This window comes from Natator depressus, chromosome 5, assembly GCF_965152275.1.
Source record: "Natator depressus isolate rNatDep1 chromosome 5, rNatDep2.hap1, whole genome shotgun sequence".
Lineage (NCBI taxonomy): Eukaryota > Metazoa > Chordata > Testudines > Cheloniidae > Natator > Natator depressus.
The window spans coordinates 123,702,624-123,718,331 of NC_134238.1; the positions used below are offsets into that span (position 1 = coordinate 123,702,624).

A 15,708-nucleotide genomic window follows, 5' to 3' on the forward strand; every position below is an offset into this window, starting at 1 on the left:
CCCCGGAACGGTCAGTGAACCAGAAAATCCATCATATGCACAGCTCTCGCTCTAGCCAAGATCCAGGGTCTTGTGTGTCAGGCAGCTTCCTGATTCTGTGCCCAGCTCAGCCCTGGCCACAGCCCCAGTGCAACCCAGTGGCTGTTCTGTCCTACACCAGTTAGCAGGGTCCCCAAACCCCCTACACCTGGCCAGGTGGGGGTAGGAGCCAGCTATGCCAGCTTTACCCAACCTGAAAACTCTCCCAAACTGGTGGGATTCTCATCTGGCCGGATACGCGCTGTGAAACAGGATCCAAACCATGACACTCAATACTTGCTTATGCCTTTTAAAGTGCCCAGTTGTGAACCTGAACACCCGCCGTGCCTGCCAGCACAACCATTACTGATGGTGGGGAGTGCCCGTACACACAAGCAATCCCATTCAGGACAGCAGCACTATTTGCACACGTGCTTACCAACGTGCATAAGGGATGCAGAGTCCAACTTGTGGGGATCAGATTTGTTGAGTAAGATGGTGTGAGTTTTATGATGTTCCTTTTCTGACCATAGTGCACTTGAACGTGATTTGGGAGCAGCAATTGTGTTAACACAAATGGATTTTATAGTAAGATTTCAATATGGGTGTATGAGAGCTTTAAAGGGATAATTTGTGACCCATTGAGTTGATGGTTTATAATGGCACTAAGGCTATGTTTAAATATACTGTGTTTAAACAAAGCAAACAACTCCCCCAGGAAAAACCCCCAAACCAAAAAAGCCCGAACAACCAAACCCCCTCACAAAATCTTTCCTACATGCCTTTGATCGGGTGCTCACATATCCAGCAATTCTGCAGTCATGGAATTGACCCCTTGTTGCAGAACTGTGCTCCAGAATCTCAGCTTTCATTTAAAAGCTATTCATTTCCTAGCTTTCATAGTAGCAAGGAAAATTCTTAAAAACCACGACCCCAAATGTAACTAAGGTAGCGTTGTCTGCCGACTGTCTGGAACAACAGCTGGGAAAGGAGAACTGCCCCAGACGAATCTGTGGGGTAATAAGACTGCAACATGAAGATGGCAGTGTAATATCAAGACCATTAACTGTTTCATTGTTGATCATTTTAGCAGAGGTATCCAGATAATGGGTTTATTCCCAATCTTGGACTGCTTCAATTCTTTAATTTATCTGACCCTGCTGCAGAATATCCACTAGAATCCAGGGACCTGGCTGCAGGGTGTAGATCCTGCTAGCCTCGGAACACGTGGGGTCTAGCCTTGGAGAGGCCAGCCGCTGTTTTGGTTTACGACACTGTGGCGAGTCAGAGTGCTTATGGCCATTTTAAAAGGGTTAAGGCAGTATTTAAAAAACAAAACAAAACCCCAGGAGTATATTTGAGGCAAACAGATGTGCTGTAGAGAACCACACTTGAATACTCTTTAAGGTACCTGAGGTCACACCCTTCTCAGAAGGGATGGAACATAAGGGTGACTGCTGATTGCTGGGGTCAGAATTCTATCGCTCGTGCAAACAAGAGTCCCCACACTTCAGAATCAATCTCTCTCTTATCATTTATGTTAAGGCTCCATTATGCTATACATGATGCCGTGCAGTCTAGTTTTCCCATAGATTTTTAGGGCCAGGAGGCATCACCAAGTCTGATGTCCTAGTATTATCCCCATTTTACAGATGGGAAACTGAGGTGACATGACTTACCCAAGATAATAAAGAGAGTCTGTGGCAGAGCTGGGAATAAAATGTCCTTAGTCCTAGGCCAGCGCATTAACCACAAGGCCATGCTCTCAGTTGCAAAGTGCCCTGTTACAGTTCCAAGGAACAAGTGTGGCTGGCCAGAGGCTGCTCGACACAATCTGCTGCCCTTGGCAACGTTTCAGGGTGCTGCCACCTCCCACCCGCCACTCAAATTTGGTTTGGCCATTCCTCCATCATGGCGGAGGGGCAGTGGGGCCAAACCTGCTGCCCTAGGTGGCTGCATAGCTTGTCTATAGCTAGAGTGGCATCTGTGGGTGGCAAACAATAAGAGGGAAGCAAGGATGGAGCAGTCAGAGTGCGGTTACACAGGCTAGTTATGTGTGTAACTTGATGACTGTGAATTATTTGACATTTAAAGAATAGAGATAAATAATAGCAGCAAACCTCCACTAACCCACAGGTATAATTAATCATTCTTTCTATCTTTCCTTCCCTCCCCACCGCACACGCACCCTCCCCGTTTCTGTCGGACTGTGATCACTTTCTAGACATATTGTGCTAAATTCTACATGGGCAATCCCAATTCAAGTCAATAGGAGTTGGAGGTTTGTACCAAGGGCCCAGTTCAGCTCATTGTTTGTATAGCACTTTGAGATATGTGTGAAAGGTGCAAGAAATTAATTTTTCTTGTACGTATCTAGCTACCTACGGTATGCAGAATATTACAGGCATGGAAACAAGGCAGAGTAGATCAGATGGTGGAAAATTCTAATTGTTACAACCTATATCACTATATGGTGGGCTTGGTTTTTACAGTCATTCTGTCTGTGACATCAGTAAAACACAAGAGATTAAAATGCAACATTAATATGGGAGTGTTATCAAAAATTCTGAGTACTTCTAAACTTCTAAACTTGGCCATGAGACAATACACTTCAGCATCTGTCTGCTGATCTCTGTGTATCCAAGACGAGCAGAACTGGTCCAAGTATATCTAACAGGTCAAGCTTTGAAATGAAGAAGCAATAAGCCAGTGAAATGGTACTATCACCAAAACATGATTGATCAATTGAATTCTATCAGAGACAGTGGGCAGTGAGATTAACTCAGGCCTGATAGGTTCAATGAGTTAAAGCATGATGTTCATTTCAGCTTCATTTCACCAGTCTTTGCTTGTGAAATTGGTCAATCAATAGAGGTTGAAGATCATATATATATATATCGGTGACCATCTTATAGGGAATATAATCTAGTGTAGTCAGCTCCTGACTCCGGCTGCCTTCAGTGGGTAATGGAGACAGAGCTGAGACTCTATCAGTGCCATCGAAATGGCCTGATATCTTCTCCAAATGAAAAGTATTTTTGGATCTCTGATGATTTATCTTCCCCCCCTCCCACCCTCTCACTTTGATCTACGGCAAAAACCATACCCATCTTGGAGAAATATAGTGATTTCTCTTGAAAACATTTCTTCACTGATCAGATATATACACAAAGCTTCTTTATAGTGATATTGTCCCTTGCAAAAATAAATAAATGTTTAGAAAACTCAGCCAGGATAAATGCAAAGATCTCCCATGGTGCATGTGATTTTTTTCAAACCATTACTTTGATACAGACAGAGACCAAGTAACTGCCTGCTACAAAATGCTGAGGAGATGGGCTGGAAATGCAGTGTACATTTTAAGCAAAGCCTTCAAAGTGGTAATTAAACAAAGTCTTCATCTTTTTTAGACTAATTTACAGGCATGATACAAGGAAACAAATCACCTTTTTTGCCCCTGGTAATATTTCATTTGCTTCACAATGTTTTAAACGTAGTGGGTAACATCCTTCCTAATTAGTTTGCATCTTTTGTAAGGTGAAGTAATTAGGTATGATATTAGGTAATGAAGTTGGACAGTACAAAGTAGAGACGGAAACCATGTCCTTTATTAGTATGAGCTGTTAATGCTATTGGTTCTCTGCATTCTTGATTAACCTTTTAAAGCCATGTTGGTACTTAAAAAAAATGCTCCCAGCGTATTTGTCCTATACAATAATATCATAACTTCAGACAAAAGTATTTCACATAGGCCTATATTTAAGATATATCATTGTTAATAGAATGGGGAAAATGTATTCTAGTTGAATGTGAACCTGAAGCCAGCTCCTCAGCTGGTATAAACTGGCTTAGCTCCATATGTTGATTTATACGCATTGAAAATCTGATCAGTCATATTCTGCAATTATACACTAATATTAATAACAGTTACACAATACTATTTTCCTTTTCTGGATAAGCAAAGATGGTGTGGAGCTGACTTTTTCATTTCCGTTCTTTTAAATACAATCCTGTAGTTCTAATTTTGCGTAGGATTTTTAAAAGTGTGTTAAACGCAAGTCTCATTTGTGCTCCTAAGTAACTTCTGAGATTCTTACACATATCCTATTGTTCTGTGAAATCTATCCGGGGTAATTATTTGGGTATACACTATTACTACCAGCAAGGTCACAGCTTAGCAAATCCTTTAAGGTGGTATCTCCATTCCTCTCCCCCACCTCCCGAAGTAATTCCTTCTTAAATAACCAAGACTTTCTACTCATGGATATTATTCAGGCAGCTCAAGGAGTAGATTGTCAGCAATATACATAAATGACGCACCTTCCTGAAGGTGGACCTGTTATACGCCTGACTGTGCCTGTGTTATTTACAGACTTTTATTTACTGCTGGGAACTCCTTTACTAGCACGAGTGTTGATTATATTAGCCTACAGCTGCCTAAACTGATTCAGATTTATTCAGGCGGTGGCCAACATTTCTTGTTAAAGTGAAGCTCACTTTTCAGGGTAAAAGAAACAACAACTAAGGAGGAGTTTGTAGTTTTGCTTATTGATCCGAGGAAAGCCACACAGAGAGCTCTGACTGCCTTTCTTCTAGTGAGGAATGGCCAGTGGTAAGTATGGAATGGGGGTTTTTGGGAGCCTGTTGGGATGTCAGTGGGATGCTTCAACTGGCATGAAACACCCTGACAAACACGGGTGGTGTTAGACACAATGAGTCCTTTCCTTGAGAATTGTGTGCTAGATTGTGACTTGGATTACATGGTCCACAGGGATAAGACTCTGCCCCTCAAACTTTGATTTGTTACCTGGTTGTTGGGTCTGGGGATGCAGGTTTAAGCAGGTGCACCACTCCCCCAGATCAGGTGGGCAGGGCAGGGAAGGCACAGCCAACCGTAACTGAGCCAGAACGTATGGCTGTTGTAGTCAGCTGCTGGGATAGGCCAGCAGAAACTTACAACCCCCACGGAGCAGGGGCAAATCTGGGAGGGAATTGTGAGTACATGCCTTGGCAGCACAATGCTTCCTGGGGTTTCGTCTGGAGTACCATGGTGTTCATCATTACCCCTTTTGACCTGAGCAGCAAGCCATGAATCAGGGACTCCTAGGTTGTTCCAGTTAGGAGGAGAAATTGGTGAGAGTCCGGTATTTTCTGGTGCAATTTTGTTTATTTGCAAGGAATGTGCACAATCTTGTTTCCCTGAACACCATAGGAATCAAACAGCAGGAGACAGTTCCTTTGTTCACTTTTCTAGGCTTGCCCGTCCAGCCAGCACTCTGTACCTAGAAAGCTTTTTCTGAGCTTTACCTCAGGGACACATGACGGTGCTGCCAGGTGTCTCCTTGGCTTTCTCTCTCTGCTTCTGGCTTGCTTCTGTCTCACTGTCCCTGAGTGTATCGCTGCCCACAAAATCCAGATTACTGGATGGGATCTCATACCCCCTTTGTTTTAGGTGAGGCTGTTTAGCTGATTCTCACAGCTCATGAGGGGGAAGAGATCCCAAGCATTTGGATGAGGTTTAACCCAACCCGCAACAGCACCCTCACTTACATAAGACTGTGCCTAAAGACAGAAACTTGCCTATAAAATATAAACACACACACACACACACACACATACCTGGGGCTGTAAAGGATGAAGCATTTGCTTGGGGACAGTATCCTCTTTTGAATCAAGGAGAATACTGTGCTTGCCTCCTTTATTAGCATTTCTGGAAAGATGCCATTGGACTGGGAACTAATTGTTTTGCAGAGTAGGTGGGTGCGCACATCCTGTTACTGTCAACAAAACATAACCCTCCTAGGCTGGTGCATTGATTATATGAAAAATGTCTTTACCGCTCCCTGGTGCCTGTTTATAACCCAAACTGTTTCAACCTGCCAACGGTCTTTTAATGATCGAAGATGTTCTGGTGAACTGAAACAATGCATGATGCTAATGATAATTATCTTGCATTTATATAATGCCTTACAGTCAAATGTGCCCCAATGTGTATGAACTTTACTACTTGACATTATGTACTATGTCCAGGATTTCGGAAGCATGTTGTCCTCCAGTGGAACGAACCCATTCCATAGCGAAATGCAGTGACTATTTAACAGTGCACAGCAATGCTGAATACCAGTTCAGGACAGAAAGTGTATGCACTGGAAAGTTCAGGTGTTGGGGGGTTGAAGAGGGAGTGTTGGGGGTGGGGTGGGGGTGGATTTAGGTAAGCAGAATGCAACTAACAAAGTTGGAAACTGCTCAGGACAGTGGAGCCAAAACCACTCCTTAATGGTCACAAGTAATCAAAACAGAATTAGTCCCAGAATCATTTTTGCCTGTCTCTATATCTTGATAGTGCACCATGTATTGTACATCATTCAGCTAAAACAAAACCAAGTTGTACCAGAAAGTGCTCCATGTTGCACTCACTGGAAAGGAGGACAGATCCTGCCCCAAAGTAAGATCCTTCTGCACTGTTGCTGGGGTGCAGTGAGGACCTTACTTTGAGGGAGGATCTGTCCTTAAAAGCACCCTAAACAAGCAGCTGAATATCCTATCCTAAATGAGTTGAAAAATGGTGTATTAATTATTATTATTATTATTGTTGTATTGAGGTAGAGCTCCAGTCCCCTGTGCTAGGCGCTGGCCACATACAGAACTAACAGATGGTCCCTGCCTTATAGACATTAAAAGCTAAATATGGCTTTTGTCAGCTTGTCCTACCTCCCTGGTTTTGGGGGTTGGAATGGGCATTTGTGGGTTGGACAGCGGCCAAGGCTTAGCCCCAGAGCATTTCTGGTTCTTCTTCTTGTGTAATCAGCCATAGCTGAAAGAGCTGGTGTAACTCTGGGTACTGAAAGAAAATGGCTGCCTTATGCAAATCTGGAAAAAAGGGGCTAAAGGAGGGCGTGCATAATGTGCCATATAGAAGGCACCTGCTAAGATACTTTTTCCTTGCTTGTTGTCCTGACCATATCACAGCCCTTATTGAATCCCTACACTGGTTCCCCTTTCATCACCACACCAAGCTCTGATCTTGACCTTCAAGGGCCTTAACAATGTTGCCTCTCCCTACTTATCCACTCCTATCTTGTAGCCCTGTGCTCCTGGCAGCTCCACTGATGATACCCGCTTTGGAGATCTGTTTGTCTCCTCTCACAACCGCCTCTGTGCTTTCTTCCATGCTGCCCCCACGTCCTTCCTGCACAGGTCTGCAAAGGCACTGCCCTCTTGTCTTTAAGTCACCACTTGTGGTGAGGTATACGTGAAGTCCTCCAACTAATGCTGACTGGGTCAAGTGGCTGTGAGGGGTGGATGAGATTGGAGAGTGTGTGTGTGTGATATATCAAAGGTCTTTCAAAATTGAGTATATCTGGCCGGAGCCCTGTCCCCTACCCTTCGTATGTCTCTTGTCTTCGATAGTCTGCGTCTTGAGTAGGGACCGTGTCACACTAGGTGTTCGCACAGCGCCTAGCACAATGGGGCCCTGATCCTGACGGGGGCTTTTGGGAGCAACTGTAATACTACTAAATACTTCTACTGCTACTGCTTACGATTCTGAAAGTTATTTTTGGTAACCCAGGCAGTCAGTAACATCCGATGATGTAACCAAATATATATTTTCACACTACAAAATAACGCTAATTCTAATCTTCAGATATGCCCACCCAAAAATAAATAAATAAATAAATAAATAAAAAATCAATGGATGTGCTTAGTGCAAATATGTGGTGTTGCAATTGTTTCTCGTGAAACTAGAATCCACTGCACCATATTTAAACAAAACCAGATCCAATTATACACCCACTCTTTTGATATATAAACATTGCAGGAACCATTAGAAATGCATGGAACATTTTCCGGGTCATTCTATATCTTAGATTATTTTTCTCCCTTTCATCACCCCCTCCTAGGCTGAAATTGTGTAAAGCTTTAACTTCAAAGCCAAATTGTGAATAACATTGGTTTAACCTGAAATTTAAAGCTGGCATTTCCATGCTCTGTAGACAGGGGCTCCCTGGCCTTTTGCTACCATGCAGCTAGCAACCAGAATTTTAATTTTATAAGCCATGGTTGACTAAACCCAGCACTAGGTCTATTAGATATTATTTGATTTGGAATAGAAAAAAGATTTAAAGATACACTGCTCTCCTGTAAACCTTTGTACCTTTTCACACTACTGTATGCATGTCTAGACATTCTGTTCAAAGGACAAGTTCAGATTTTCCCTGATGGATTAAAAAATTGACTCTAAAACTGTTAAATAAACCTACCGGTGATATTCCTAATTTAAATCAGAATGACTGTGTCTAAACAGGTAAATAAAAAGAGGTTATGACTTGAATCATTGGCTATAAAACAAAAGGATTCCTCTTTCTTTTTCCTGGTTTGTCTTCCTAACAGCAACCACACATTCTGTGGCACCAGTATGTTAAAGATGCTGGCCAAAGTTTTCCAAAGTGATTCGTGATTTTAAGTACCTCAACTTTGAGGATCCAATTTGATACACCTTAAAGGGCTCTGATTTTCTCAGTGTTGGTGCGCTGAGCTTTGTGGAAACAAGGGAGCTTTAAATTGTTTCAAGTTGGGCATGCAAAATTACTTTTGAAAATCTTAACCACTGTACATAAAGACCTAATCCTGCATAAATGTAAGTCAGTGGGAGTTTGGCATGGATTTCAAAGGGCGCAGGATTGGGTCCTACAGGAAGAGTGGTTGTTGCATAGATCTCTTTAGATACTTGCCATCTGCAAGTTTAAATGATGCCGAACCTGTAGTAACAATTGTTAATGCTGCTGGACATCTACAAGCCATTCATAATGGAAGCCATCTTAACTGTAAATAAAACCTTATCTCATAGGGTATGTTTGAGTTATACAACTCAAACTGTCTTTAAGGCCAGCCCTTGTCTTTAAAATGTGCTCATTTTGGTAGCTAGTGCAGTGTTGCCAGCTCTCACAATTTATTGCAAGTCATGTGGTATCTGGTGTTTTTATTTAAAGCTCCTGGAGTCATGTGAATATGGGAGAATCTCAGCTTTCGTTTAATAAAAGTACATTTGTAGCCCTCATGGTTGCAGGGAAAGGCATGAAAATGCTACCAAGTGCATCTTAAAGGCTCAGAAATCAAAAGGCAAATAAAAAGCAACCATGTTTTTATCTTCTGAAAATCTTGTTACTTTTAAGCCAATCTCTTGATTTTTGGGGGCCTGTTTCATGATTTTTGAACCTCTGGAGCTGGCAAAACTGCTGAGTAATGTTGCTAGTCTCTGCGAAATGAATGGGCCTAGAAAACACCCATTGATCTTCAGGAGCTAACCATCCCACTGCTACGGTAAAATCTTATAACTAATACAAGCGGCCACTACAACCGACACTGGATTGTGAGTCAGGAGCCAAGAGGGCAAAGCAAGCCAGACCCTGTAGGATATAGTCATGGTGCCTACTGGCGAGTGCCAGGCCATCTTTGATAGCTGGGCTGCTATTGGTCAGTCCTAGTTTCTGACCAGCCCTGGGATTGGCTGGTGGGCTACTACCTAGAAAAGGCGGAGCTGGCTGCAAACAGGCCTCTTTTTGCTCTGCCCTCCACTACTGTGGAGCAGACTGCAAAGTTTAGTGTCGCACTGAAATTCACCAATGAAAAATGTGGCTTGCAGCACAGCAGGAACACCCTTATTCTGCAGGTAGAAGAAGCAGCGAATACATTTAGCGTGTGTGTGTGTGACCGAGGGGCTAGGAAAATCTGCCTGTAACACCTCAGCTGCTGTGTCTTGATGCTATGAACCCTCAGGAATTAGGCATATGGTAACAATGGAACATGTCCATTGCCACTGACGTTTGTTTTTGGGGGCATGGAGAACTGCCTTTTTAAAGATTACTGGTAACAGTAAATGTTTATCCCTTGGATCCTGATCATTTTGTTATGTATCAGGATAAAGACACTTTGGACTTGAAAATATCCATTTGCACCTAGGAGAAAGCTAGCCCTTACAGTACCTTATGAAGTTAGCAATGGAATGTGTTTAGGAAATTGCGTTAAGACTTTTCTATTATAAATGACCCCGCTGTTTAATAGAGTCTCTTCTACAAATGTTTAACTTTTCCTTTGGCTTTTGAACACGCTGACACATGTAATCAAAGGACAGAGTGGAACACAGTGAGAGGCCTCTGTGCTGTGGCGGTCATTGTAATAGCTATTTATTCTTCTGTGTATTTTGTCATCTTTGAAAGGTATTCAGGAATCTCCAGTACCAAATGGCCATTCCCTCCCGGGTAGAGATTTCCTTCGGAAACAGATGCGAGGAGATCTTTTCACCCAGCAGCAGTTAGAAGTGTTGGATCGGGTCTTCGAGAGGCAACATTATTCTGACATCTTCACAACAACTGAACCCATCAAACCAGAGCAGGTACGATTGTGAACCACCAAGCTTTCCAAATGCACACTTTCTGGCTGTAGACACTTTCTTGCAGGAGATCACCAAACACTTAGTTCTCTCATTCTAAGTAGGAGAACGTTGGAGAGTGGGTATCATATCAAACTCTATAGCAATAAGTGCACAGCAGTCATACAGGAGTTTGTTTTAAAAAGATGCTGCTTAAAGGATACAAAGTGTTTGGGGTGTGAAGTTGCATCGGATGGTAGCTATATAGCAGGATTTCCAAAGAAGGGCAAGGTTTTCAGAATTGTGCAGCTAATTTGGGTGCATAATTACTGTGACTGTGCATATAAAGTGGGGTTTTGCACATGTAAATGACCAGTCTGTCATCTAACTGGCCATTTGCTCAGGCAAATACCTGATTTGTGTATACAATTTGGATGATTGCATGTGCAGATCAGTTGTGTAGTTCTGAAAAAAATCTGGTCCTGTTTTTAGGAAGATCTTACATTTTCACTCCCGTTTTTCACATATGGGCATAAAGCACTTACAGGTGTTGACTTACTCTGTTTGTTTGCTAAGTAGCAGGTTCTCGCTGCTTTTAGGCCACTGCCTGCTATTTAGTCACAGGTGCAGAACGTGTCTTTGCTGTCCTCTGTGTGATGTAGAAATTAAACTATTGCTGGCCGTTCAAATATAGGGTTCACTTGCCACTGGTTCTGTATTTAGCAAAACATCCGATTAATCACTGGTAATCTCCTGCATTTCCACTGTTGAACCAGGGTTCCAGGATGTAAAGATGGAAGGACTGATCTCCCTTGCTTGAGAGCAATGGAGGGATATCCAGAAAGTGGGAACATCCTGGATAAATCTGGGTTCTGGTAGGAGCTCAAGGAATGGAAAAATATGTTGCTATTTGTTTTTTGAGAGAGTCCTTTGCAGTGCTGAAAATTATGCATTATGTTGGAAATCCCATGAGCCTTCGATCACCAGTGTGATCTCTAAATACTGGAAAAGCTTCTGATTGGTTTTGTGGTCGTTGCAGTGTGTACTATTTATGAATGTTGCAACTCTGAACCTGAACTTGTAAAGCCCCTTTCCACTAGGTCACAGTTCATATCCAGCAGTGATGGGGCAGAGGGAAGGAGGCTCAGATCACAATGGGCTTGTTTTGTTCCTAGTTAGAAAAAGCAAACAAGGCTGTCGCTGTGGGTGAGAGGAAAGCAAGCACTGAGAGACTCAAAGAGTGAAATGCCGCTGGGTGCCACTAGATGGTGATTAGTCCATCGCTAACGTCCGTCCGTCGTGGTAACGTGGAGATGCTAGCACAGCACTTGTCCACATTGTCGACTCTTTCCACACTGGCTACATAAAAGTTTTTAGCTGATAGTTCTCTTTCAGTTTCCTTACTTTCATGGGTCGAAAATGATTGAAAAGAAAATGCTGTGGTGGAAAAAGACCGCTTTGCCACCTTGTTGAATCTTCCAGATTCTGAAGGATCCAGCGTCACTCAGAATTGGAGTTCGAAGTCAGAGTACACAGCACGGCGACAAATCTGGGCGGGTGAAGTGTTGTAGGGTACCAAACCCTGGCGGTGGACCTGTTGCTCATCTAAGCAGAACAAAAGAATCAGCCCAGGAGTGCTATCCTGACCACCACACAGTCAGCTGGCTGTGGTGAAGATCGATTGCATCAGATCCTTTTTATCTGTATTTTTTGGGTGGCTGGTCCTGCTAGTTAGTCGTGAATTAAATGGGAGGAATGGGCCCACTAATTTAATAACTAAGGCCTGGATCCTCCAAGATACGTAGGCACCTAACTCCCACTGAAATCTATCCGTTAGGTGTCTCCATACCTTGGAGGTTCTGGGCTTAAGGGCTTGACGCTGTGAGGTGCTGAGCACCTACTGAGAACCTCTGAGTGTCTGTAGCTCCTGTTGAAGTTACTGGGAGCTGAGGGTGTTCAGAACTGCAGAACTGGCCTTCATAGGATTTGATACATTTAATCAAAAATGGAGTTTGCAGCCTGATTGCCTTATAGAGGTCTGAGTGCATTCGCCTGTCTGGGGAAGCTTGGACTCAGGGTTTCCGTTTGTACGACAGGCTGGTCGTTATTTTCACAGCTAGAAGACCGGCAATCCTAATGAACGCTGACGCTATGTACAGTAGCTCTGCTCCATAACTTATAGCAGATGGAGCCCACCTCAGGCCTCCTAAGAGAGGCCAACCTAGCCCTGCAGACGTGAAGCCCCCCAAAATGGGGAGTCTCTCTGGCTCCAGTCTCAGATCCAAAGAAATCAATTATAAACAAAATGTTTAAGATATTAATTGCTAGAAGGGGAAAACCAGAAATCTCCTGGCAATATAGTCACAGCAGCCTTAAAAGCCTGATCCAAAGGCCACTGAACTTAATGGAAAGAATCCTGTTGAGTTCAAGGGCCTATGGGTCAGGTGCTAAACTAGCAATGGGGGTAGGAATGATTAGCTATTGCTGAGGAGATACAGAAATATACTATGCAAGTCATTCGCCCCAGAGGTGTGGCATTCTGGCCCATCGTGACAATAAACTGCCTGCTCCCTAACTCAGGTAAATATCCACAACTATCTGCAGCGCTTCCAGTTTTAGTAATTTTACTTAGGCCCAGCCTTTCTTGAGTTCAAGAAGTGGTTTGCTTGAGTGGGAGCTCCAGGATTTGGTCTGCTATTCACGCAGGTGAATTACAATTCTCTATCCATTCGAATACGGAGCATCCCACAGTTCTGCCTTGGGAGCCCCCCGTGGGGATTTTCAAATGAGTGGTGAATGGAGATGTGGTCACGCTACAAAATGCACATCTAGGTTTTGAGACGTTCAGGGCATTGGCGCTTGGGTTTTGGCTCAGCCTGTTATGAAGAGAAAGGTCATCTGCGACGTTTAGAGGTGGATCCTGGTTTGGATTTTGAGCTCCTTCAGAGTTTGTGGTGTTTGGATTGCAGCATGTTAGTTTGGTGTCAGCTCTAAACTGAGGGTCTGCAAACTAATGGCAAAACTCTTCTGTCTGATGCTCGCGTGTGGAGCACGAATAGATGGCCGCGGGAGCTCCATGTGTAGATGAGGCTGAAGATCTTCAATGCAGGATGGAGAAGAGAATTGTGTTTGGAGGTAGCTTACCATGGACTAGGTCTAGGTGTGGTGCAGGGAGCAGGTTGCACTCGCTGCGTGGCTGGCAGTGCCTCTGCCCCTATGTGCTCCCACTCTGAAGGAATTCAGGCTCAACTGGTTGAAATCCTCCCACGGGCTCTTGCTGGGACATGGCTCTGTGTATGTGTCAGTGTTATGTCCTGATTTAGGGCGCTTACTTACCTTGGTGAACGCTTACCCAAATAAGCAGTCCTGCTGATGCCTCATGGGCATGCTCTGCTGCCTGTTCTCAGTCTATTGAATTTTATTCTTCACATTTTGTTTTAGTCTAGCGTGGGCATAGCCCATGCCCGCTCACAATGTGCAGTTGTCAGACCCCATAAGCTAAGTAAGATTCAGCTGTGTCAGGACTGGAGCGGGGGACTTCTAAAGGAATTTCAGGCTACCAGAGGCACCGGTGCAGCTTCTGAGTCAGTGCTGAAACAATGCCACAGCCTGGCTCTGGAAATGCTGTGCCTGATGACAGATGGTTTAAGTCCTCAGGACACTTTTCACGCAAGTAGGTGTGACAGCATCAATTCCAGCTTCGGTAACTGTGCTTCACCTGAAGTTTCATTTCTCTGTGGTATTCGTTTTTGCTTCCTGCCCTAAAGTGTTGTGTAGTTTTTCCCTCTGATCTGCAAAACAGCTGCTGTGTGGTACCCCAGGGGTGATTGCAATGCAGATGTGGGTAAACTGATTGATTGTGGTTTATACGGAGCATTTGGCACATCTGAGAGACTTCAGGCAGGGGTGTTGTGAAAACACATTCACTCATGTTTTTGGGGGGTGAATCTAGTGATAAGCACCATAGAAAAGCCCAGGAGGAAATTAATAATTCTATCTCCAGAGCAGGGTTGGAATAGTGTGCAGTAAATAAGCCCTGGGGGTCACACACTGAACAATGAGGAGAAAACAAAATGTTGAATAGCTGTTCATTTAGTGAGCATCATCCAGTCAGTGCACTGAATGAGACAGGCTCCTGTGACAAATAGTGTGCGATCATATCATTAAAGGTTGTATCATAACACAGACACACAAGGGGGCCGAACTAAGGTTGCAACAGGCAACCTTAGTTCTAGCATTTCCTAACTTTTGGGTGGTTGGCTTTGCAACCTACATGTTCTTTTAACGTACAGTTTTGTATGCATAAATGCATATGTACATATTGTAATGTTAAGGTTGTAAGGTCAAGCACTCAAAAGTTAAGAAATGCCAGAATTAAGGTCACCCGTGAAACCTTAATTTGATCCCCTTGCACATACGCGTTCTGGATGGGGGGAAATGCAAAAGAACCCTTCCTGTGAATATTAATTCCTTTTGTCATTTTGTGCCCTCATGTGTTCACTTTCTGCAAGCATCCCGTGATCAGTCTGCACTGGCAGATACGTTTGGCATAACACAGATTTCATGTATTCCTGGAAACTGAATTTTAAATTCTCTCTCACAAATATTTGCACCAGAAGCCTTGTTGCATTCTTCTAATCAAGAAACAAACTGACACCATCTGATCTTTCTGATCAGTCACAGCAAAGAAACCCAGCTTGAGCTTCCCATATTTCTGGTCCATCGTCAAAGAAAGACGTTCAAACCATCTTTCCCCAGGCTGGGATCAGAACCTGCTTTTCTTTTTGGTGTCGTCTTGGTGTGGGGGCTGGGTCTTGTGGTGAGCTACCCCTTGATGGAGCTTCGTGGGACATGCCGATTGGTCACCCAAGAGCGTCTATCTTCTGAGGGATGGGGATATAACTCTGCTGCTGTCGTCGGGCTCCACATCCCGTTACTGTTCCTAGTTCCACCAGCAGCTGAACTGGTTTTACCCGTACCTGCCAGCAGCCTCAGGCAGAAAACCAGGAGATGTTTAATGAGCACAAATTTATGTAAATTGGATTAAGCCTTACATAGGCTGGGTGGTTGGCCCTGATTACCGCCATCAGTGTAATTGCATGGCGCAATCACTGCTGTCAACAAGCAAACCTACTGTTTGCACTGGAGGAGCTTATGCCAGGTGCAAACTCCACCAGTGAAAATACTGGCTTTGCAACAGTGCAGCTACACTGACAGCAGGCCACAGACAGCTGTTATCAGTGCTGGTCTCCAGTCTAGACAGTGCCTTAGGGTGTGTCTTCACTGCAGAATTAACTCGGCTTTTGCTTAGGTGTTGTCCC

The 15,708-nt window shown here is 43.8% G+C and overlaps 1 protein-coding gene across 4 annotated transcripts in view; it reads left to right on the forward strand.

Moving 5' to 3' along the window:
- The window catches only part of PAX5 (paired box 5), a 239,306-nt gene that overhangs the window by 74,360 nt on the left and 149,238 nt on the right, over window positions 1-15,708 (forward strand). For all 4 annotated transcript variants that reach the window (XM_074953572.1, XM_074953568.1, XM_074953569.1 and 1 more), the window contains exon 6: window positions 10,236-10,411. In XM_074953572.1, coding sequence (XP_074809673.1) covers window positions 10,236-10,411 — 176 coding nt within the window. The remainder of the gene's footprint in view (window positions 1-10,235; window positions 10,412-15,708) is intronic.